The sequence below is a fragment of the Linepithema humile genome, chromosome 3, assembly GCF_040581485.1.
Source record: "Linepithema humile isolate Giens D197 chromosome 3, Lhum_UNIL_v1.0, whole genome shotgun sequence".
Lineage (NCBI taxonomy): Eukaryota > Metazoa > Arthropoda > Insecta > Hymenoptera > Formicidae > Linepithema > Linepithema humile.
The window spans coordinates 16,767,734-16,794,567 of record NC_090130.1 but is presented as its reverse complement, the minus strand read 5'-3'; the positions used below and the strand labels follow the sequence as shown (position 1 = coordinate 16,794,567).

Here is a 26,834-nt window from a genome sequence, read left to right as displayed (position 1 = left end):
TAAGGTAGCTGAACTTCCAAATTGTTTAATATGTTCGACCTTTTTGATTGATACGTGTTTTACAAAATTTGAGTAACGAATACAGCGATATGTAGAAACTAAATGTTTATTCGGTGGGAAGGACGGGAAAGTAGGAAAAAAAAGATGGTAGAGGTAGGAATATTCATAAAGAGGGGAACAATCTAAGAACTGATAGATAAGATCCGGTAATAATTCTGTATCGCTTTGCTTGTTTAGAGATGTCTTTTGTCTTTTTATATAGACCATCTTTAAGATGAGTCTCTTATTATATGATGGTTCCCTATCCAAAACTTCCACTCGATCCTAATTAAACTCGTGATTGAATTGTAATTTGTGATAAGAGATGACAGACGGAGATCCAGATCTTTTATTTATATCAGAGCGATGCTCCTGAATTCTCGTTTTTAATTGTCGTTCTGTTTGGCCTACGTATAAAGCATCGCAATCATGGCACGAAATTCTGTACTCACTACGTCACTTTGTTTCATTGGATCTAAACCATCTTTTCCCGTTTTTAAAAATGAGAATTTTAAAAATGATTGCAAGTAAAATGTTCTGGATGCACTGTTATCAGCTAGTCTTTCATCTAAAGTAAATTTTATGTTTTCAATTATCGCATTTTCATGAAGAAATCGCACTTCGTGTTTTGTTGGATGTACATTAACATCAATATTTTATGGATTAATATCTAAAGATATATAAACACTATCGATGAACCTTTTTTGGAAGATACATAGAATATATTTCTTTTGACATTCTACAGATAGCTAAAACACAGATATTTAGAAATTATTAAAATTAAAAAAGAAAAGAAATTGAAGTTGATTTTAAGCATTAAACTTATAGGAGAAATTAACCAATTGATTGTTGATAAATAAAAGGATCAACATTTTCTTATTTGTATAATTTAGATTTGTCACTAAATTTTGAATTTTTCATTTATAAGCATTTATTATCATTATTAAGCTCAACTTACAATAGCTTATAAGCAACTGGATTATTATACAATAAAGATATAACAGAATAATTACGTCATTTTAAAATATAATTTTTTATTTTTTACATAAATATATACGAATATGTTATGCCAACTTACTTTTCATATTTTTAAGTCATTTTCATTTCACTACACTATGATACCACACATTACTTATATCACCTATGTGAAGATAGCTAACCAAAATTAATTTTTCCAACTTTTAACAATTGCAGCTAATTGTTGGTCGTTTGTTGGTTATTGTTGGTCTAATTTTGACGTTGTTAATTTAATTATTACTAACAAAATAAATATTACTGTGAAGTTAGCCTATCTAACAAGAATTTTTTTTCAATTATTATGTGTCAAATCGATAGAAAATCGATTGTTGGTCTCAATTCCGTCTTCTAAGATAATTGTTAGTCAATTATTTATTTATTGTAACAAAATAATAATTTTCAATAGCGCAAATTGCGCATGCAATATATTATATATCAGGGTTGGGAAGTAACTCGTTACTTGTAACGAAGTTACAGTTACAGTTATTTTTTTTCGGTAACTCTAACTTAACTTCGTTCCTTTTTTTTCATCTATAACTGTAACTTAACTTAGTTACATATTTATGGTAACTAGTAACTAATTTAACAGTTAATTTAATATTTTATATACGGTTGTATTAATTGTAAGAATTAGGGCCTATCCAGACAAACTTGCATAGTCGCATAAACATATGCATAAGAAAAGGAACAAAATTGTCATAGGATTTGTCATATTAAGTGTAGATTCGATATTTAAATAAATAGACGGATAACCGTATAGATATTAATTATGAAATTCAACAGAAATAAACAAATTCTCATTTAAAGAATGCATTGCTACTCATTGTCAGTAATAAATTATCTTTGAAGATGATTATTATATAAGCATAAAGTTGAGACTTTAAAAAGAACTGAAAGAATTAGTCTACGATTTTTCGGAAAGTTACGACTGTTTGTGTGAAATTCGTGAATTTTTAAACTAAAAAATCTTAATCCTATAATTTTTATTCTAAGTGTATAATAATATATTTTAAATTATTTTTATTTATTAATTTTATTTTTATTTATTTATTAATTAATTTAATATTTTAAATGTATTTTTATTTTAAGTTTAAAACAATTGTGATTTATTACATATAAAATAATATAACATAAAATTAAATACCTATGTAGTATATAATAAGTTAATAAATCTTGAAATGTAAGATTCGTATATTTAGAATAGTAGTGCACATTTATTGCAAAAAAATAACTGAAAAGTAACGACTCGTTACTTTTTGAATAACTATAACTGTAACGTGTTACTTTTTAGAATCGGTAACTTGTAACTGTAACTAGTTGTTTTTTCAATGATAAGAACTGTAACTTTAACTAGATACTTTTACAAAATAACTTTCCCAACTCTGTTATATATACGGAGTGAGGCAATAACTATTACCACCTTAAATATTTTCGAATCTATAAGGTCTAGAAGAAGATTTGTGTAACTAAAGTTGCATAGTACAAAGGGGGCTATCATATGGCGGTAATATTTTAGTCCAGATGGAGACGCTTCAGAGGTATCAAGAGATCATCTTCATTTATTTAAATGGAATTTAATTTTTTATATATATCGATTTCTTGCAATATTCGGCATAAAAAGTTAAAGGGGTAAGATGGCCAAAAATTGAATAGTTTACAAAATATTTTATACTTTAGTTTGACATAATGTTACATAAACTATGAAATATCTCGTTAAATATTCATTTTTCAATTATTTTACTTCAACACTTTTATGCACAAAATAATGAGAAGAATTGATTGGTGTACAAAAACACATAGTTGTCTTTAAGCAAAAATATGATATATTATTTCAGCTACATATTTTTTCTTAAAGACAACTATGTGTTTTTTTACACCAATCGATTCCTCTCATTATTTTGTGCGTAAAAGTGTTGAGGTAAAATAATTGAAAAATGAATATTTAACGAGATATTTTATAGTTTATGTAAAATTATGTCAAATTAAAGTATAAAATATCTCGTAAACTATTCAATTTTTGGCCATCTTACCCCTTTAACTTTTTATGCCGAATATTGCAAGAAATCGATATATATAAAAAATTAAATTCCATTTAAATAAATGAAGATGATCTTGATACCTCTGAAGCATCTCTATCTGGACTAAAATTATTATCGCCATATGATAGCCCCCTTCACACCATGCAACTTTAGTTACACAAATCTTTTTCTGGACCTTATAGATTCGAAAATATTTACGGTGATAATAGTTATTGCCTCACCCTGTATATATACGAGTATGTGTAACATATTAATATCATTATAACATAACACATAATAGGAAAATTATTATAGGAAAATTGATTATTAAATGGAATTTGACATTAAGAAAGACATTAACAAATAACATTATTTCCGGTGAGACTAACTTCACGGTTGAAAATCGCGCATAATAAATACATATAATTGCAATTTAACACATATAAAGGAATGGCTCAAATGATAACAATCAATTAATATAATAGAAAGGCATAGAGAGCCGTCGCGGGATGTTAGTGCGAAATTATAATTTTTCTTAAAGAAATTAATTTGTTAGTCTACGTGAGACAGTTAAATTTGTACACCGATCTCTGGTTCGAGATACTTAAAATGTACGAAAATTTTAGTACATTGTTCTTACATATGAAGAATCAGTATGTGCTGATAGGAATTATTAGAAAGAAGGGAATAGAGAAAAAATATCAGGGCGCGAGTGGCTAAGCCGGGAATTGAACCCGGGTCTTCCGCTTGCCGGGCGAATGTTCTACCACTAAACTACTCAGACCCCACGCTTCTAACATTTATTTCTCTTAGTTTAGGAAATCAACAAATCTGTAGGACATAAACGCGTCATAATGCCCGCGTGATTTAAAACAATTTAACACATATAAAGGAATGGCTCAAATGATAACAATCAATTAATATAATAGAAATAATTCCTATATAATAATAATTCCTATCAGTACATACTGATTCTCCATATGTGAGAACAATGTACTAAAATTTTCGTACACTTTAAGTATCTCGAACCAGAGATCGATGTACAAATTTAACTGTCTCACGTAAACTAACAAATTAATTTCTTTAAGAAAAATTATAATTTCGCACTAACATCCCGCGACGGCTCTCTATGCCTTTCTATTATATTAATTGATTGTTATCATTTGAGCCATTCCTTTATATGTGTTAAATTGTTTTAAATCACGCGGGCATTATGACGCGTTTATGTCCTACAGATTTGTTGATTTCCTAAACTAAGAGAAATAAATGTTAGAAGCGTGGGGTCTGAGTAGTTTAGTGGTAGAACATTCGCCCGGCAAGCGGAAGACCCGGGTTCAATTCCCGGCTTAGCCACTCGCGCCCTGATATTTTTTCTCTATTCCCTTCTTTCTAATAATTCCTATCAGTACATACTGATTCTCCATATGTGAGAACAATGTACTAAAATTTTCGTACACTTTAAGTATCTCGAACCAGAGATCGGTGTACAAATTTAACTGTCTCACGTAGACTAACAAATTAATTTCTTTAAGAAAAATTATAATTTCGCACTAACATCCCGCGACGGCTCTCTATGCTTTTCTATTATATTAATTGACATATAATTGCATTTCAAGCAATTGATAATAAAATAAATAATATAGTAGTAATATTTCAAAATTATATACAATACACGGGTGTCCACAAAGTCCCGGAATGGTCAAATATCTCGAAAATAAAGCATTTTTGAGAAAAATGTTCTATAAGAAAGTTGTTGGGTTTTAAGTGGTGCATTACATAGCAATATTAGTGTGATTTTGAATAGCGTTGTTAAGGTCACGTAAAAATTACTTTAAAATTTTTTAATGGAAACCTTTATTTTTGATTGCATATTCTTGTAGCTGATCTCGAGAGCCTTTCAAAACACTTTAATAAAGTTTCTTTCCATTAAAAGTTTCCGAGTTATAAGGCTTAAGAAATACAGTACCGCCAGCATTAGTATTACTTGATGCGCACTACCTGGGAAATGCCTGGTCGGATTTTACATCTTTAATTGAATCTGATTGTTGAAATCGAATTACAGTTCGCTGAACAGTAGACTTTAAAATGGATGTACAATCAGAAAATGTATTGTTAAATAATGCAGCCACTGCTTCGTAAGTCCTGATATTGTCTCCGTATCCTCGCATTATAAGAACTTCTTTCTCTCTCAATGAAATACATTTTTAATTAATTGTATCAAAAAATGTATCAAAATAGTGCAGAAGCCAGGGATCGAGGGAGACGAGTAGCTTCAAACAGCTTCTTGAATAATAATGTTGTATTTAAAAAGAAAAAAGAAAGAATTTATAAAAGAAGAAACAAAGTACTACAATTCGCACTGTTGGCTTGTATTCGCTTCTCTTAGCTTTATTAGTTCCTTACAATCGCTAAGATGTCCGAATGAGGCTGTCCTGTGATGCCGGAATGAGGACGCGGCTCATGCAAAAGTTGAATGGAAGAGATGCTCACAGGGAGAAGGCACGTATGTACACAGAGAAAATTTTATATCAAAAATTACTATGTACGGTAGTAGCCGCAGACTATGAAGGAAGTATAAAAATTTTTACTATGTTTTTCACATGTGAAACATAGTACAAATTTTCGGTCCGCGGCTTTATGGTCCGCGGTTAATGCCGTACATAGTAATTTTTGATATAAAATTTTCTCCGTGTAGGGGTATGTATGTAGGTGGGGATATGTACGCGGAAATGATAAACCGTGAGGTCCTTACCTCTACCAACACACACACACACACACACACACACACACACACACACACACGCGCGCGCGCGCGCGCGCGCAATGCGCAAGATACGACCAGGCAACCTCCTCGTGGTGCGTATCGAGTAATATTAATGCTGGCGGTACTGTACCTTTGAAGCCTTATAACTCGGAAAATACTTAATGGAAAGTAACTTTATTTTTATTGTAATGTTTTGAAAATCTCTCGAGGTCAGCTACAAGAATATGCAATCAAAAATAGGGATTTCCATTAAAAAATTTTAAAGTGATTTTTACGTGACCTTAACAACGCTATCCAAGGTTACATTAACATTGCTATGTAATGCTCCACTTAAAATCCAACAACTTTCATATGAAATATTTTTTTCGAAAATGCTTTATTTTCGAGATATTTGACCGTTCCGGGACATTTTAAATATCTGTATATTCCATTCATTATTTGTAGTAAAAATACATGCTACATAGCGAACTATTTAATAATGTGCATCGCAATTATTGTATTAATAATAATACTAATAATAATACTAATAATACAATAATTATTGCATTATTAGTACAATCATTTATAATACAATACAATTAATAATACAATAATTATTGTATTATTAATACAATAATTGCGATGTACGCGATTAAATAGTTCACTATGTAGCATTTTTCACTTAAATACTAGCTAATATAATAATAGCCACATTTCTTTATTATTATACATATATTAATTTTAATTAGATTTACTATGATAGACCAAATGTTTTTTCTTCCAGCACGTATTTGTTCATATGTAAAACGGTCAAATTTCTGTACTTTTCTTTTATTGAGAGACCAACTTGCTTTTCCATTTTTAATTTTTTTTCAAGCTCTACGTATGTGTGTGACACAAACGTTTTTCTTATTTTGAATGTTTTTATGTGAGTTCTAAGTTTCAAGTTTATTAAAAACTAGAAATAATAATATTGTATGTAATACTAGTATATAATAATATTATTATATATTTACATCAAAATTGTATTATTATAAATTTATTAGATTAACATATTCTATCATTAAGAGTTATTTATAATTAATATTTTATGTTGAACATCTTAAAAGATGGAAGCTTAAAGTTATAGAAGGTTATAAAGGAATAATACTATCAATATTGTAACAGAGTATAGCTTGCCGCTAAATGTGTCAGAGTATAGATTTTTTACCCTTAAAGAGGGGCGATATGGCGACGATTTGTAAGAATATTACATATAATGCCGTCGTCGACAACGTGTGTATCTGGCCCAGATCAGTTCCTTAAAGCAGGCCGCACGCAACGCGGGATTATGTTTACTCAGTTGAGAGGGAAGTAACTTTCTTCCCTCGCCCTTTTCTTTCTCCTCGTCGTTTTATAACGATATATAGATTTTAATTCTTTTCAAGCTTCAGAAAGACAGTCAAATTAATCTTATCTAATTTGTTTTGAGGTTTTACAATCCTGTTATATACTTTCCTTTATGTTATAAGAGTATCCTATATATCATCTAATTTTTCTTTACTGTTAAAAATTTAATCAAAATTTGCTTGTCATCATCTTAGTTGTTTGCTAAATTCATTGACACAATGGATGATAAATGATTTTCTCTTGCTTTACGTCATTCGACGTTATGATCCACACCCTTCCGTTACTGCGAAGGTGTGACCAATTTAACTCATTGTGTTTCACATCATTGGTACGCTTTGATGCAGTTCCAATCTAGTTACTTCAAATTTCAATCATATGTTGGATTACCATTTAATCTAGCAAAGTGACTAATACTTATCCACAGCCCTATCATCTTACAAGATCAATCTTTTTTGATTAGCTTTATATAAAATCGATATTCTCCAATTTATAACGACAGTATGATATGTTGTAATATGATTAGATGATTTGAAGAAAAGGGAGATTTAGAAAAAGTTGGATAAGTAAAGTATCTAAATTTTAACATTTATACCGCTCATATCTCTCATATGACTTACACGAGAAAATAAACTAAAATAAATAAAATTAAAACAAAAAATTATTCTTTATCCCTTTTCAATATAAAATATTGACAAAATGATCAATTAGGATAACTATTTTTCTCAAAGATTGCAGTTCTTAGAAGAAATCTTTCCTATTTTGTGATTAACAGAGGTATAAAATAACAGGATAATAAAATATAATAATTATTTAATTAAAAATCTAAGCTTTAGAATAGACTTAAAGTTATTGATTTATTATTTAATATTTAATCTTAACTGATAGAAACTTACAAAAATTATACAAATATAACCGACAAGAAATCAAAATTTTATTCGACAAACAAAGATTGCAAGAAAACATCTTTCTTTTCAGTTCCAGTGTAGGGGTAAGTGGGGTACTACTTAAGCGAGAATGAAATTTTGACAATGACCATGTTAATAAATAATTACAAAAAATAGCTGAAACTTAGCATAAAGGAACTTTAAAATGTTTATTATAAGATTATAATGTTAAATTTTCAAAATGTGCAAACAAGTTTAATTATTATTAAGATTTTTATAAAATTTAATTTTAATTCGTTTTATCCCGTTGGTGGGATAAAATGGACCATCTCATGAAGTTAAATGGACCAAAACGAGATAATATGGATCAAGAAATAATTCAACTGATTAACTCTAAAACAAAACTTTGTATTATTTATTAAATATTTTTAAATAAGAAGAAATTAATTATTTATTTTATTATACATAAGTCTTTAGTTTTTTGTTTTACGACAAAATAAAGAAATATTTTGAAATTTGCATTTTCAGTTAAAACATTGAAATATGACGTTTTAATAAAATAAAGCATGTAAATAAAATAAATAACTATTATAAAATCTGTTTTTTGTATTTGAAAATATCATTTTCAATAAATTTCGAATTTTTTTACTTTTAGTAATGCTTTTTCGATTTTTTATGGCTTTTTCTAGTTTAAGTTTGTGTAATTTAGTAATTATTGTTAGATTATTATACCATTAGACTGTTTTTCCACATTGATAGAATCGTTTTTTTTATTTTTAATAATTATATATCACCGATGATTATTTCCTCAGAACAAAATAATAAACCTTTACATAATAAATTCAACATATAATCTGTAAAATATTTCTCAAATCAAAGCAAATATAACTAGAATAATGCAAAAAAATATATATTTAAATTTGTCCATTTTACCCTACATGATACATTATAAATTATTAATATTATCTTATTTTTGTATTATTATTTTGTAAATTATTTTTGTGAATTATTTTTTAAATGTAATTGATAAAATATTACTTTCGAATAACTAGAAACAAGGAACTTGACAAAAAATTAAAAAATATAAAGTTTTGCAATTTTAGTCACTCAAAATGCAATACTAAGAAATTAGATCACGGAATTTTACTTGCAAAATTTAACGTTTTTTTATAAATAACTCACGATAGTCTAATATATAGTATAATAATCTAACTTTTTCACGGTTGAAAAGCATCAAACATAAAAAAGGAAGCTAATCTTATGTTTATCGAGTAGAGGCACTCACTAACGAGAGTAAATGGATTATTTTACCCCGCAGTCCGTTACTCTTTCTCCTACAATTTATGGACTCAATTTTCGCTTTTTATACCAATGTATATTACATTTATTTGTAACAGATTTTGAAAACAACTCGTCGTAATGGATAGAATGCATTTTCATGGATAGAATGCATTATTCCTCGTTTTATATAAGACTATTTATTTCAAATTTTTTAATTTATGATTATGAGTCAATAAACCAATGCCAGATTTATTAAAGTGATATATTATAGCTAAGCATAATGTGACATGCACTTTTAAAGAATGCAACAATAATAATTTTATGATAAATTTTTTCTTATTTCTATAAATCATAACTTTATAAATTTTTAAAATAAAATGGCCAGAATAAAGTCTCTAAAAACATAAAGCATAAATTTGTGATATAATTTTCATACAGAAAATAGTTTTTCTATATATTTTCATAATTTTTTGTGAAATTTTATTTAAAAAAGCAAGAAAAGCAAGAAATGCTTTCTAGCACACTTTACAAATGCACATACTGTGTAATCATATTTTGATTGACGATTTTTATTATCCTACATACTATTGGAAGGTTATAAAAGGTTATAAGAACTAAATCACGAGAGGTACAAAAAACTTATTACAAATCAATACAGAATAATGAATTATTAGTATTGATACACCCAGTAAACACAAAGTAAGACTAACATTAATATTATAATTTCCCATTCAACAATATAATTGTTACGTACAAGGTATGTTATATTGCAATTACATTGTTTAATAGGGAAATTATAACATTAACGTTATGTTACTGTTAGCTTGTGTTTACTGGGCAGATACAGATACTTTGTAAATTTTGTAATGATATTATCATTAGTAACATTAATATTATAATTTCCCATTCAACAATATAATTGTTACGTACAAGGCATGTTATATTGCAATTACATTGTTTAGTAGGGAAATTATAACATTAACGTTATGTTACTGTTAGCTTGTGTTTACTGGGCAGATACAGATACTTTGTAAATTTTGTAATGATATTATCATTAGTAATATCAATAAAGATTAATGTTTTATTTTTTAATCAATGTTAATATCACATACATGTAATAATAGCGTTTATTTTAAAACTGATATTGGAAGAAAATGTTAGGGAATAATATTAATCAACTTCTAATATAATCTATATTTAATCAATATACATATTACATATCTGCAATATACATTATGTTACTAAAGATTTTATACTGTTACATCTTTTATTTAAGAAATTATGAAATGACTGAAAAATATTTTGGACTGGATAACAACTGGATTATAAACTTTTCTATTACTATGTTCTGTTTTGTGCTAAATATTGCGTTGCCCTGTTTTACATTCCTATTATCATCATTTCTGACGGCTTGACGTGTTGTATACGTCCTTACACCATTGCGATAAGGATACATGCCATTAATTAGGGTTTTATTATATGTTCGTTCACCTTCGCTCTCTTTCCTCAGCACAAATTGCGTGTTTGTTCCTCGTGTTACTTGGCATGTTATTGGTGACCTAATTATTATCAAAAAATTACTATTATATTATGTGAGCCATGTGTAATTTTTGAAATGTGAACTACGACTAGCGCAACTGTTTTATGAATATAGTAGCATAAAGTATGTTGAAAAGGCGAATACTTTAAAGATATTTCATATTTTATTCTAATATATTCCAATATGTATAATATGAAATAAATAACAGGTAATAAATAATAATAATTAAAGTTTATTAATTATTATTTTCTTTTTCATATAAGGGGAGTATATTCAAAAAAGATTTAGAGTTTTGTAGAATATTAATTATTAAAAAAAATTTTAAATAAATAAATATATAAAAGAAATTAATTTAACAATAGTTGACTAAAAACCTATCAATCTAAGGAAAATAATTAAAATCTTTCCAAACTATGAATTTTTTTCGAATTTTAATTTTATAATAACGACAAGTGTTTCATAGTCGGAATAACTGAGAACGTATGAATCACGAAGTAGTGAGTAAGAGGTAAAGGGGAGAGGAAAATTCCTACTTCCGCCAAGAAGGCCGTCACAAAGGGTGGCGAGAGAATGGGGGTAACCCCGTATCTCATTGACCGTTGGTCAACCAGTCTCTTGGGATCAATAAACACCAAGTTCTCTTTACATAGCTTACCTTCGAGCACTATTCTTAAAGATTTGGAACAATCTTGAAGTTATGATTAAAAATTTTGTTTCGATAAGGGACACATTATTCCGAGCTAGCTGAAATCGATATATTAGGCATTATGTGTATAAAATAAATTAGGCAAAAATTGTAATATAAACATAAATAAAATTTTACTCATATAAAAATAAATAAAAAATGTAAAATAACATTTCTTTATACAAAGATTTATTTTTGAAGAAATCTATTTTGAAAGTTGAACAATTAATATACCTACAATTAGTACAATAATAATTACAATAATTATGATTTTTACCTCTATATACATAAATGTATACAAAAGGAAAAAGTTGTAAATTATTAAATCAAATTTAGAGATATTTTTAAATCTGCATTTTAATAAGTTCTTTTTACCCCTTAAATTTATTATATTTTTTTGTTTTATTATTAATTTTAAACACAATACGTCTTTTAAAAATTATACATCGGAAAAAATTAGATTTTAATTAATATGTAATTAGAGATTATTTGAATTTAGAAAAATATAAATATATTGTTAATTTATAAGCTTCCAAAATTGATTTTTTCAAAAATAAAACCTTGTACAAATAAATGTTATTCTAACGTTTTTTTGAATAATTTTGATACAAAATATAATCTTCTTTTTAACTTATACTATGACTTTGTTATGTATATTTCGGCTTGATTTTATCATTTTTATATTTTCTAAGATTAAAGATTTTTCTTTGCATATTCTGTGGATATATCTAAGGAATTCTTAACCATTATTCTTTCTTATTTCTTTATACCAATTGATTCGTCTCATTATTTTGTGCATAAAAGTATTAAGGTAAGATTCCCGAAAACTGTTTTACAAGATATTTTGTATTTTATGTCAAAATACTGTAACTTTCAAGCCTCATATTCAAAAAGTATTTAATAAAAAATAATTTCATTATAGTGAAATGTTCTTGACACCATTAGATTCTGGAATCCAAAATAGGGTATTTTATTTAAAAAAGCAAAGTTGACCTCCATATGACCTTGGCACGTACAACCTAGGTGTAACCAATGTCACCATCGGTTGTTCCCCTCCAAACCACTTTTGTAGAAAACATGTTTTTTTATCTGACCATTTCCTGTGAAGTTAACAGGGGTGGTCAATTAAAATGGAACATTCTGTATAATAAATTTTATAGTTTATTTAACAACAAGAAACAATTATTAATTGATAGTCAATTAAATATTTACAAAAAATATCGAAAATATGCATATTACCGTCATTCGGACAACTAAAAACGTTTATGTTCCAAATTCTAAATTTAAAACGTTTATTTCATCACAGTGCATAAAATTATTGTAATTTGTTATCAGTAGAGTTTTGGATAAATAGAGGTGTAAGACAGGGATGTCCAATGAGACCCACCTTGTTCAACATATATAATAGATCTGGAAAAAGAAATAAGAAAGAAGCAAACCAGTGAAGTGGTAATAGGGAGAAAAAAATTTGAATGATATCATATACAGATGATATAGTATTGCTGGCAAAGAGCGAACAAGAATTAAAGGGAATGTTGAGAAGATTTAGGAAGTACATCGAAAGAAAAGGATTGTCTTTAAATAGAGCTAAATTAAAGATAATGGTTTTTGAGAAGGCAAAAAGTAGTGCAAAGATAAGAGAATAGAGATGAGGAGAAAAAGGCATAGAAGAGAAATGAGAGAAAAGAATAAAATAAATGAAATATTTAGGATATTTGCAGAAAAAAGAGAGCAGAAAAACACATATTGGAGAGAATAAAAAGAGTGACAATTGCAATGAAAAAGTGAAGTATAAAAGAGAGGCTATTTAAAAAAAACTTTTGTAGAAGGATGAAGATGTCGAGGCGCTGGTGGGAAGCATTGCATTATACAAAGTAGAAGTTTGCGGATAGCAAAATGAAAAAAGACTGGATAAAATGAACAGGAAATATGTAAAATAGATATTAGACATCTGGACATAAGAACACCAAATTACATAGTCGAGGAGGAGATAAAGATGAAGGAATTGAGATTGGAGGCCATAAGAAGAGCGGTGAAGTACAAGGAAACAGCAAGAAAGATGGAGAAAAAGCTAATAATAGAATGCATAAAGGAGATGGAAAAGAGGAAGAGTGTAGGAGAGGAGAAGGAGAATAAATGGCGGAGCTAGAGGGAGAAACGAAGAAAAATTTAAAGATAAATAGAAAGGAACCAGAGAGGAGAAGAGAAGAAATTGGGATAAAAAAGTGGACAAAGGAAATAATAAAAAAGTACGAAAACAAAGAGAAAGAGAAAAGGCGCAGGAAGATAGAAGGAACAAGATTTAATAATATGTATAAGGACATAATAACAGAAGAGATACATATATACCTGTGAGGAAGGAGAAGAAAGAAGAACAGAAGCCTTATAGCGAGATATAGATGCAGAAATGGATTGAGAGGAAGCCAATACTGAAAAGCAAAGGAAGAAAAGACATGCAGAATGTATGGAAAAGGAGAATAGAATTTAATACACATTTTAAGAAAGTGTACAGCGACCAAAAGTGATATACGAATTGAAGATTTCTTCAAAGAAAACGGAGAAGGATTGAGAATAATGAAGGAGATAAAGCAGACCAAAGGAAAAGAAAGGGGAGAAGAAAAAGTGGTGAAGAAAGACATTTCGAGTAGCGGTGACAGAAGAAGAAGAATGTTTAAGACAAATTGTTGAAAGAAAGGACGATGTCTTGTTATATCGAATGAATGTGTAATGTTTTATGTTTTGATGTTGAAAACCTAATGTTGGATATTGTAAATAGTGAATTGAAAACGAAGGCATTTAAAGCCAAAAAGCAAGAATTATGAATAAACTAACTATTATATTAGTTTGTTATTATTCAGTTGATCAAAAAGTTCGTTCACATTTTTGCAACAGAGGATTAATATTGCTATGTACACATTATCCAATGAAATAATATGCTATATTATTTTATAACTGACAACTTTCTGCACATTTAAACAAAAATTTGATTAAAATCGATTGAGATTTGTAAATTTGACATCGTTTTAAAAATGAAGCAAAATAAAGTGCATTTTCGTTATTTGATACTTTTTTATTATCGGAAAAGCAAAAATGCAACGTAGACTCTAGAAAAAGGGTAAATATGTATTTTAAGTTACATCTCACTGATTTTGTCGTTATTTAGATATGTGGCAGGGAAGGTTGTTTTGAGTAATTATCCGCAAAAATCAAATGGGGGACGGCATTGGCTTAGGAGATATAACATTAAATTAAAGTTTCACAATTTTAATGCTCTTTTAGTGCTTTAGTGCAATTTTATGCTGTTAACAATTGATATTACGAACAGTGAAGTTTGTATACAATAATTGTATACAAACACGGTATGTAAAGATTCCCTTAAAGTCCCTTAAAGATTTTTCCTTTGAAACTAATCGTTGTAAAATATGTTTGTATATAAAGCTAGTTGAAGTTTGAAACGTTTTTGGAGCCATTTTTTTTTAAATGATCTGTCCTATTTCTCCTTTCGCACAGAGGAAGTTTTGAGACCCTCACACGAAATACAAAGAGACCGATTCGATACAGTCTATGGAAGACACCATTGTGCTCGAAAACTCCCCCAAAATTATTATAAGGGAGTAGAACAACTTTCGAGCATAATGCAAGAAAATAGAAAATACAATCAAAATCGTACGTATTAAGATGACGATAAACTTAAAAAATATATTGGGATGGAGAAGAGAGAAATAAGAAAAGTGAATTTTTATGGGATTATATAAACTTTATTTTATATATTTCAACGAAATCTTTGCTACACAACATCTATACTTAGCATTAGAATGTTTTCAATTTGTCGCGTCATTACATTTCTTTTGGAGACACAATTGATGTTCCAGCGTTGACAAGTATTATACATTACTAAAAGTATTTTGCGATCTAAAGCAATATTGACAAACTTTTTTCATACATCTAGATGATATTAGTAAGGTTTCGATATTGTGCATGGTTAAAATTTTCATCAAATGATATATCGCGTATTATACAGTCTAGATAATATATTACATATATTCCACAATTAAATGCATCCTTCTGAAGAGGCCTATTATTGCATGTTATTTCGCGCCATAGTTTATCACATATATTTTTATCAGACATATGTACCAAAGAGATTTTTTTCATACAATTTTTAAATGCTGCAATTGCTCGTTTCCTATCAGAACTTTCTGTAAATTTTGGATCTAAGTGCAGAATAATATTTTTGTTTAAATAATTAAAAGACATCAATGCGATGTAAACAAATGAGGAGTTAATATTATACCGTTAATAAAATTTGTTATATTATATTTACATGCGCCAATGTGCATTCTTAGACGTTTTATAGAAATCACCTATCATATAGTATAAATAATTTGTAGAAACATATAAAATTAGCAGAGATGTTGTTTAGTAAAGTAATTGTAAAACAATCAATAATCTTATTATTAATCCAGTTTTTGTTTTTTAAAGTATAAAATTTTTCTGCAATAAAATTATATACAGGGTGATTCAAAATAACCTGATGTCCTTGCAATGCCATATTCTTGAGCGAATTCTGAGACGATTTTTTCTTTTACAAAATTTTGTCCGAAGTTTAGTTTTCGACTTATAATTGAAAATAGTTTACTACTTACTAGTCCGATACAACGGACAAACAGGGACGGTGCAATGCGTCATGAGATGATAGTAAACACTTGACAGTCTCATTATACGTTGCGCGTCCCTGCCTGTCCGTTGTACCGAACTCGTAAGTTGCTATCTATTTTCAATTATAACTCGAAAACTAAGCTTCGGACAAACTTTTGTAAAAGGAAAAATCGTCTCAGAATTCGCTCAAGAATATGGCATTGCAAGGACATCAGGTTATTTTGAATCACCTGTATATCAAATCCTGTTGGCGCATTTGTTATTGATCCATCGTTCAATTGTAAATGTAAGATCTAGTGATTTTATATAATATTTGACATCCAAAAATAATTTATTTTCAAGAGCATTTGCATGAGTTGAACTTTCGCTTAAGTTCAATTCTGATAAATCTGTTGTATTTGTACTTTTATTTGATATAGGCGTACTTGTATGACACTTATACTTTTTAGTTATGCGCCCTAATGAGCGATCTTCACAATGGCTATGTACAAAGGTTTTTGCTTCTTTTGCCACGTTTCTTCTATTAATCTTCTATTAAAAAGTCTGCGTTACTTTCGAAATCTGAGTTATATCGTGTATTTTATTCTTAAATTTATATTTCAAAGTATGAAATTATTAACGCCCAACTCGAATCGACAATGATAACTAAGAATAATGACCAAGTAAAACGTTTAGTTCGCAAAAAATGGAATGTTTTTAATAATGTACTAATTGCATTAGTAACGTGTACTGCGGTAATCATTTCAGCTGTTGGAAGTATAGTATTATTATAGCATTTCTATTTACTACCATTGCATAATATGGAATACGTTTGCACTTTATATCTTTTGGTTTGCGAATAATAAAGCCAGTAACATTGAAATGAATTATAATGTCATTCTTATCCAATATATTAATTTGTCCCTCTGTATACATATATACATGGAATGGCAAACCTGCATTTCGTATATGTGGGTCATTAGATTGTTGATCTATAATATATTTTTGAAATCTAATAAATCATATGAAGAAAGATGTAAGTCATTTTTCTTATTTTCTTCAAATTTTGTTTTTTGATACGTACTAAGCATACACAATTCTTTAAAATATCTTTCTTGAGCAATCCACATTTTCTAATGCATTTAATTGCAACATTCAAGGAGACATAAAATTCATTTTCAACTTTACCTGGTCTCGCGTTTCACCTCTTAAAGTTAAAAAAAAATAGGTTGACTTTTATACAATATTTCTGTACATTTTGTATTGAAAACAAATATATCAACAATAGCATTCTTTAAATTTGCAATATCAAATTTAAATTGTTGTACATGATTGCTGTCTTTGCTGCGTATGTAGTTAAACAATTAATATTACGTTGTATTCCGCCATAAAACTTTAATAAACACGAAAAATTTAGTGAATGTATATTGTCCTATTTTTTCTCGTAGTTTACTTTTGTTAAAAATTTCATATTCATTAAAAATGATATTTCGTTGAATATGAAATCATCCTTGCAAAATGCAAAATTTCTTTTACATTTGCAATTTGGAGTTTTCTTGATTAAAATGTATGGAACTATTTGTACTGTTACTTTTATTTCTAAATGTATTATCACTATTACGTGCACAATTAATTTTATTTTTGCATTGCACTGTAATATCAGACAATTTTTCAAAATTATTTTTATTAAAAAGTAATTTACGCGTCGATCTTAATGTAGGTCGCTGTGGCGTAATACAACTATTGCACAACGGTTTGCAATTTATTTCGTGTAATGTTTCATTAGAACTCACACAACATTATATCGTCTTATATTCGTCTGAAAGACATCTTAAAATCACTCAGACGTCTTACGAAACTGTCAAAGAGACGTATTTAAAACGTCTATGAGACGTCTTATGCAACAATTTTCGACGTTTAGAAACGTCTTTGAGATGTCTCTTGGTTTGTCTTATAAGACGTTTGTGAGACTTATTTTAAGATGCCCTTAAGACAAACGTTTTATTAATATAACGATTTTATACTCAAGTAGCAAATAATCATCATCTGCTGTTTTTTTATCATCATAATTGGTTTTTATATTATATAATAACTAAATATAATGATAAAAAACATCAGATGATGATCATTTGCTACTTGAGTATAAAATCGTTATATTAATAAATACTTATTGGGTTTTTAACATTTTCGTAGTACAAATTTTTTCACATCGTGATGACAAATCATGCTCGATTTTGTTTCTGCTCGTTCGTTGCGTTTCTGCTGCCACACAGCTGGCATATTGCTAATATTTTGCTTACTGGGTTCAAGCATACTGCAATAAAATTATAGGTTACAAAATTATTACCATTATAGAGTATAAATTATAATTTTAATTTACCTTTATTTATAATTTTATATATTTTATATATTAAAATAGTAATTAATTAAAAAAACAATAATTACCTTGGATTAAGAATGTTATTTTTGACCTGGTTAAGTGAAATGGTTAATCTAATTTAGCAACGTCAAACAGAGCATAAGAGACATATATAGGTTAAAAAATTATTATTATAGAATATAAACTATAATTTCAAATTACCTTATGCTACCTTATTATTATTACCTGACAGTCCATCCCCTCATTAACTTGGATTCCTTAAAGCCCTTTGTTTTACAATATTTTATTCAAGCAATCTACAGTTAATGCCCTGTCTAGATCGGAGAATGATTTTACTTGTGGCTCATTTTTTAATCAATTTAAAAAAAATTATTTCAGTAAAACTATCCACTCCACAAGTAGAATCATTCTCTGGTCTAGATTAGGCATAACTGAATAAAATTATAGATTATGCATCTCTCCAAGAATTGCCATAGCAGACGACTTTATACCTTTTAGTGACGTCTTACAAAAGATCCGTCAAACATCTGTATATCGTCTTTAGGTAATCTCTTAAAGACGTAATAAAAAAGACGTCTACAGAACGTCGTTAAGACATACGTGGGAATGTTTTGAATTATTATCCTCATGTAATACAGATTTCATCTTCTTAATATTTGTTGTACCGCTGGATCGAAATTCTATGATAATATATTTTGTACAATATTTCGTACGTTTTCCTGATTATTATTTCAAATCCTTTTATAATTCAAGTATTTCTTGTGACAAGATTTTTTTTTCTGCGATAGTTTTAGAAATATCTAGACATAAATAATATCTAGAAATAATATCTAGAAATATCTAAACATAAATAATATAAATAACAGCAATACACAAAAGTAAAATTATTAGAAAATATTTTTAAAATTATAGTAAAAAATATTTATAACTTTAAATGTCCAATTAAAATTTTGTTAAAATAAAAGTTCAGTATTAAATTAAAAGATAAAATTCTTATTTCTTTATTCTATAAACTCTCTTCAGTTCAAAAGAAATTTTTTCTATTTAATTATTTATAAGGTAAACCTTCCTTAATGAAATAATGGGTAAGAATACCCAATTCCTATGTACTTTTGTCTCCTGAATACAAATATGATAATAAAATTTGGCGGTCAGACTCACAAGTCGAAGAAAACGCAAAAAATCTTGTTTTTTATCAATATTTCCTAAAATATTGACTGTACAAAAAAAGTTGTCAGACAAAATATGAAGCTCGTGATATTGTATACAAAAAAGGTTCTATACGTAATAAACGTAAATTCAATACTTTAGTCACCATATTTAAAAAACTGATAAACAGGCCGCCTAAAGTTTAAATCACGATTTCACCCAGATAAGGTTTGCGTGAAAAATTGTAAACCCATGTGGAACCTCACTTCGCATTAATCTAATCTTAGATTCACCCAATGGTAGGTAGGGTAGGGTTAGGTTATTTTTTTTACAATGGAGCCCCTCGCAGGGGGACGGAACACGCTGCCTCCACGCATACACTTTTCATACAAAGCGAGATTCAATCTAAACCTATGTGTTTAGTTTTTTGGTAGTGTGACGGAGAGGGGGGGGGGGTGCAGAGCTCCTCCCCCGCCTACGCGTGAAGGTTTGAAAATAGACTTCGACAATGATCTGCAAAAAACATGTTCTTATATAAGATGACGGATATGAAATATTCAATCTTAAATGCTGCTTTAAAGCGTTTTAACATGAAAACGGTTGAAGTTACCTGAATGAAGGTTATAATCGTTTTTGTAGAAAACCTAATTTCCTACATTTTTTGTTTGAAAAAATTTTTTATAACGTGAATAATTTCGGAGATAATGGTAATAAAACATTTTTTTTGCATGTTTTTTCAAGATGGCGGCCAAAATATGGCCGACCACCAAATTTTATTATCATATTCGTGTTCAGGAGGCAAAAATACGTAGGAATTGGGTATTCTTACTTATTATTTCATTAAGGAGGGTTTTCCGAAGGTTTACCATTTATAACTCAATTATTAATTTATTAATTAATATTTATTTATTGATATTATTTATAAGTCAATAACATATGTTTTAATTAATGGCATTTTCAACAAAAACACATTCAAATTATAAAAAAATTTATAACTTTAAGAATATTAAATAATACAATATAACATGTAATTCACATCTGTATTCGTAAATATTGTATTATATAATCCATTAAAATAAATATTGCATTATAATACAAATGTAATATTCGAAAGTAGGCACTTATTAATTCGCAAAATGATCCTTCACGAGAATCAAAATTTACATCTTCTATGGAATTCACCAAATCACATAATGATGCAGCCATTTTCTTTATTTAAATTGACTCGATATTTTCTAAACCATACAGTTTATTGGTTAGATGGCAATAATCACAAACTAACTATAACTAATATAAAGTTATAATATTCCGAGAAAAAATGATATAATATGGTCAGATGTAAATATATATAATTAATTATGAAAAGATCTGATATATAATATTTTATATGATCATATAAAATTACATATGTTATTAGATCTTTTCATAACTAATTGTTAGGGCAATTAAATAAAAGAATGCGTGTCTTATGCTAGCCTAAGATATTTTATTATTATAAGAACAGTCGCTGTGTAAACTTGCGTAAAAGAAAAAGAAACGTGTTTTCTCGAGCACGGCGTAACAAGAGAAGAAGGGAAGTGGACCTAGCGCCACCACAAACAAAAAGGCGCGAATTGCAAATAGAATTAAACTAATACTAACACTAATTATATATATAATATTTATATCTGACCAATTATACCATTTTTTCTCGGGATGTAATACTTTTTTAGTATTACATGGCGATAAAAGCAAATTATCGCAGAAAAACAAGTATTAATGCTACACAACGTAACAAACACGAGCCAAACACAAGCGAAAATACAGAAATATCTCACTTTGTGGAATCCACATGAATAAGAAAATATCTTCTTTTGTTTTGTTACGTCACATTTATATATACTGTATGTTACTATACTAAATGTAATATCTATAGCTTGCGGCATGGATTTTTAACATAGAATATAGGTACATAAAATATATACATATAATAATATATACATATATACATAAAAACAATCATAAACGTAAACAGAAAATTTTGATATGAGCAGTCATGGCCTTTTCTAACTGTGAATTTTAAATTCCTATTATGAGGTCTTTTATTGTCGGTTATTAATAACAGAGCAATAATTTTAAATAATTCTAAATTAATTCTAAATAATAGAGCAATAATTGTTTTAATAAATACATAAAAATATTTCCAACTTTCTCACGTCAGAGCTCTGAGCTTGTGTCAAAATTATTTTTATTTAGATTAATTACTATTTCAGACAGCATTCAAAGGCGGATCTGGGTCCTCCTGACCAATAAAAACAATAGAAAAATATTAGACATGAGTGATTATTAGATTAAAAGTTTTCTTGTACAACAGAAGAAATGGAACAAATGATTTTTAGGGTAGCAACAATATTTTAAGTAATTTTGGGGGAGGTTTTTAAATTATTTTTCAAGTGTAAAGGTGTCTTCCGAAGAGTGTATTGGGTCGGTCTCTTTTGTATTTTGTTTGTGGATCTCAAAACTTCCTCTGTACAAAAGGAAAAATGGGGCAAATTATTTTTAAAAAATCGCTCCAGAAATGTTCCAAACTTCAATCAGCTGGATATAAGACAATCAATTCAATTTACCTTTCAATACAAAAATTGCTTAAAGATAATGTCAATGTGATAAATATCTATCTGCGAATAATACAACAAGAAAATTAATTTTATATTTTTCGGCCATGTATAAAAGTAAAAAGTATTAGTGATATATATAGATGAATTAATGATATTGGAAAAGACTTTAACCATCATTTATACATTGTTTAATTTTAATACACCATTCTTTTGATATACTTGGAGTTATATATAATATCTGATATTCTCTTTTATAAAAGTATAATCATGGATATGTTAGAAAATTTGAAACATTAACTATAAATAGAGTTAAATGTTTTTTTATTAATATTTTTTATTTTGTATATTGAATTTACACGTCTTTCTGTACAATGACTTTATTAGTTTTAGACACAATTTAACAGATGATTCTTAATAACTGAAAAGCTTTTCACTGACATAAATGATTCAGTTAACTAGTATGCGTTCTTCATCTAACAAAGAATTATTAATAAGCTATGGGAACTTTTACTAAAGAAATAAGTATTTATTTATTTTTTAAATAGCATTGTTTTTAAATTTTCAAACATTATCACTACTCTTTTCATAAAAATCCCTCTCTTTGTTATCTTTAATACCTCTCTTCTATTTTAATACATTGTTAAAATTTTTTAGAAATATTGTTTTTTTTCTTTTAACATTGTGATACAATCTATGGCGTATTGCTACGCGCTTTTGAGTGTGTTCGAACTGATGAGAAGAGATAGAGTCAATTTTGTGGAAAATATAATTTATTTTCTTTGTCAGAGAGATAGTATGTACAGTTTGTGTTTGAGTGTTTAATGCGCCAAAGATGCGCTCACGCAATGTGTAAGGCCGTAAGTTTTAGAATAAAAATTGATGGGCGCGGTAAGATATTATCGGCCTCGTCTTACAAGGGAACGTTCACAAGTGTCCCCCCCCGATTTGATTCTCCTTGAAATATGTTGTAAAACATACAATTTGAGGAGACACGTATTTTTTTATAGCTGCCTTATCTCAAATTTAAGGGGTGAAACACCCCTTTGAAAAAAAACGGTTTTTTTCTTTGTGTGTAACTATCGCCAAAAACCGTAGGAGATATAAAAAAATGTTTCAAATAGAAGTTGTAGGGCTTGTAATGGGCTATATAACTGTGTAGTTGGATTTTCAAAAAATGTTATTTTTTTTAATTTACCCCCACCCCTTGTTATTATTTTTTCGAATTTCAAAATTTTTGTAATGACAAAAGTTGTAGCATTTTTTACGCTGAATTCAACCATATATAATTTTACTATGTTCCGAAATTGCATCTTTCAAAAATGAGTCATCAAGTATCACATTATATGTGTCGCGCTGCATGACGCATCGTTTATATCGCACTTGTGTTGTGCAATAGTCGCAAAATAAATATAAAAATGAAATACAATATGTTATCACATATTTGAGGAAGAAAAGTTTACTAAAATTGTTATTAAAGCTATATATATTAAATTTAGTCACACCCGTTATAGATGTTACAATAATGATACTCTATAAAAAAATGTTTTAAACATAATGATTTTCCGCACCAAGAACATTGTATTACAGCTATATCATTGCAATCTTCAATGTCACATGTGCTTGATGTTTGTTCAAAACTAAATTCTACTGGATTTTTAAATGTTTCTGGTCTTTCATTCGTATATCCACTTTTAAACCATGAATATTTAAATAAATTTTGATATCGAGGAGATGATAACTGATTGTGTATTAAAGATTGCAATTTTATAATATTATTTCGCTGATGTAAATTTATATCATAATTTAATAATAGAACAGTATCCGAAAATCTTCTTGCAAAGTTTTTCCAGATTCTAAACCCGTAAACATCCAACGGCTGTATTTTTCCTGTAGTTCCTTTCGGTATTACCATAGTAGTAACTTGTTTTTCCATTGGTGTTAAATCAGTAACAATTGCTGGACATTGCCCGCTCCATGAATCCAGAAGAAGAACACTATCGCGGCCTACATTTGGAAAATAAGCTTCTTCCAACCATTTTTTAAAATGATCTATAAAATAGAAAGAAAAGTGTGAATAATAATTATAATTATAATAATATTTTTATATAAGATTAAAATATATTATAAGATATAAAAAGCTAAAATTTATCTCATACCTGATGTCATTTTACCGGATTTCGAAGCAGTTACAATAACATTTGATGCTCTGAATAAATTTTCTTGTACTCTAGGCCCAAAAGTACCACTATGTTCTTGTAATACGATAAACAAAGGTGACAGTAATTTTCCATCACAAGAAATTGTTGGTTGAATAGTGTACGAATGTGTAGTTGATGATACTGACTGCACCACACGGTCTATTGTCTTCATTCCTTGATCAGATAGTGATCTTCCAGAGTGGATTTCTAATTGAAATCCACTTTGATCTGTATTATATACATTTTCCAATCCAAATCGTTCAATGAGAGGTTTTACTACGGTTACAAAATTTTCGGCTTCTCTTTGTATATTATGAGAATCTTCTAACGTTTTTCTTGTAATGAATTTTGTTATTTTTCTGGACACAATTCGATGAGACTTTTTAAATCGTAATAGCCAACTAGGAGATGCTTGAAATACAGGATCTAAATCTCCTATTTCTCTTTGAGCTTCCAAGGCCCATCTTTTTATATCAACATCATGAATTATTAGTCCTGTCTGCACAGCTACATTAAATTTATCATGAGTAGCTTTGGAAATATGAGATAATTTTTCAAGACGATTTCCACCGTGCTCTAACTGTTCTTCCCATCGCCTCAATTGACGTACAGATGAAATTCTTCTAAATGTGTGTTGTACTGACTTGAAAGGACGATTTTCTTTGTCCGACTGCCGCCAATATTCAACAGCTCGCCTTTTGTAAGAAACATCAAAATTGTCGTCATCATGGCATTGCCAATTGTGAGAATTTGAATTATTTTCATTCCATGCTTCCTCATTTTCTTCAATAATTTCAAAAGTATGCAATTTATCAGGTTCTTCATAATCAAGCGATGTTTCTTCTGTCACTTCTAATCCGTTAAATTGATGAATATTCTCCAATATTAACTTCTGAATATTTTCTTTTAATTCTATTTCGGCTTTATTTACTGGCGTTTCCATAAGATACATAGTAGTTATTGATGTTAGTAAAAGTCTAGCAACGTTGAGTGGATTGATAATCATTTTAATTGATAATTCTTTTCCCGAAAATTAAATTTAAGAAAAGAAAAACAGTTGCAGATACGATTTCACCAAGTTCGTTTCACAGACTATGAATGTAGGCCTCTTGTACGCATTTATAGCTTCCATTCACACTTGTTTATTATTAACTTATGATTACATAATCTAATCTTTCGTGTAAAATCACGTCTCTCAAACGTGATGTTTTCAAATTAATAATATATTTATACTTGTTTTTCTTAATTTATGATTAAATAATATTCACATTTTATATACACATGTATAGCTAACTTGCATATAACAACGCGCTGCGCACGAAATGCAGTGATTATCTATAAGAATGTAATGTGGAAGGGATGTTTTAGCAACAATTTTAGTAAATTTTTCTTCCTCAAATATGTGATAACATATTGTATGTCATTTTTATATTCATTTTGCGACTATTGCACAACACAAGTGCGATGCGTCATGCAGCGCGACACATATAATGTGATACTTGATGACTCATTTTTGAAAGATGCGATTTCGGAACATAGTAAAATCATATATGGTTGAATTCAGCGTAAAAAATGCTACAACTTTTGTCATTACAAAAATTTTGAAATTCGAAAAAATAATAACAAGGGGTGGGGGTAAATTAAAAAAAATAACATTTTTTGAAAATCCAACTACACAGTTGTATAGCCCATTACAAGCCCTACAACTTCTATTTGAAACATTTTTTTATATCTCCTACGGTTTTGGCGATAGTTACACACAAAGAAAAAAACCGTTTTTTTTCAAAGGGGTGTTTCACCCCTTAAATTTGAGATAGGGCAGCTATAAAAAAATACGTGTCTTCTCAAATTGTATGTTTTACAACATATTTCAAGGAGAATCAAATCGGGAGGGGGACACTTGTGAACGTTCCCTTGTTAGTGTATTGGCTTAGTTTACACCGATTGTTTAGTACGCGTACCAAATACTAAATCAGCTTCTTTGATTGGTGTAGATTTTACACTAAACGATTTATACCTATCGGAGAAGCAGATTTAGTATTTAGTAGTACGCGTACTAAACAATCGGTGTAAACTAAGCCATTGAACCGGTCCTAAGAAGAACGGTTCGATTGATGAAGCTTGTTGTAACCCTTTTTCTGACGTCGGAAGAACTCCGTTCGGAAAGTGGTTTTCGGTATTACAGCTGCTCTTCAAGCACGCCCTAGGCGGCGAAGTTTGGATTGCGATGGAGCGAGTCTTTGTCGTGTCTGGCGCTGTGACCGTCTCGGCTCTCG

The 26,834-nt window shown here is 28.7% G+C and overlaps 2 protein-coding genes across 2 annotated transcripts in view; one reads left to right on the top strand and one right to left on the bottom strand.

Moving 5' to 3' along the window:
• Nucleotides 1-26,834, top strand: part of DCX-EMAP (Doublecortin-domain-containing echinoderm-microtubule-associated protein) — a 587,536-nt gene that overhangs the window by 15,822 nt on the left and 544,880 nt on the right. The gene's annotated exons all lie outside the window — the stretch shown is intronic.
• LOC136998867 (uncharacterized) lies at nucleotides 22,605-26,202 on the bottom strand. The gene is made up of 2 exons (XM_067352208.1): nucleotides 24,517-26,202; nucleotides 22,605-24,409 (listed from the first exon to the last, which is right to left on the bottom strand). The coding sequence occupies exons 1-2, from the start codon at nucleotides 25,562-25,564 to the stop codon at nucleotides 23,853-23,855; spliced, it is 1,605 nt and encodes a 534-aa protein (XP_067208309.1). The 5' UTR covers nucleotides 25,565-26,202; the 3' UTR covers nucleotides 22,605-23,852.

Excerpts from the sequence above, each read along its gene's own strand:
- LOC136998867 (XM_067352208.1), bottom strand. The coding sequence starts at position 25,564 with ATGATTATCAATCCACTCAACGTTGCTAGACTTTTACTAACATCAATA. Across the intron at positions 24,410-24,516 it reads ATCCGGTAAAATGACATCAG|ATCATTTTAAAAAATGGTTG; the intron begins GTATGAGATAAA and ends TCTATTTTATAG.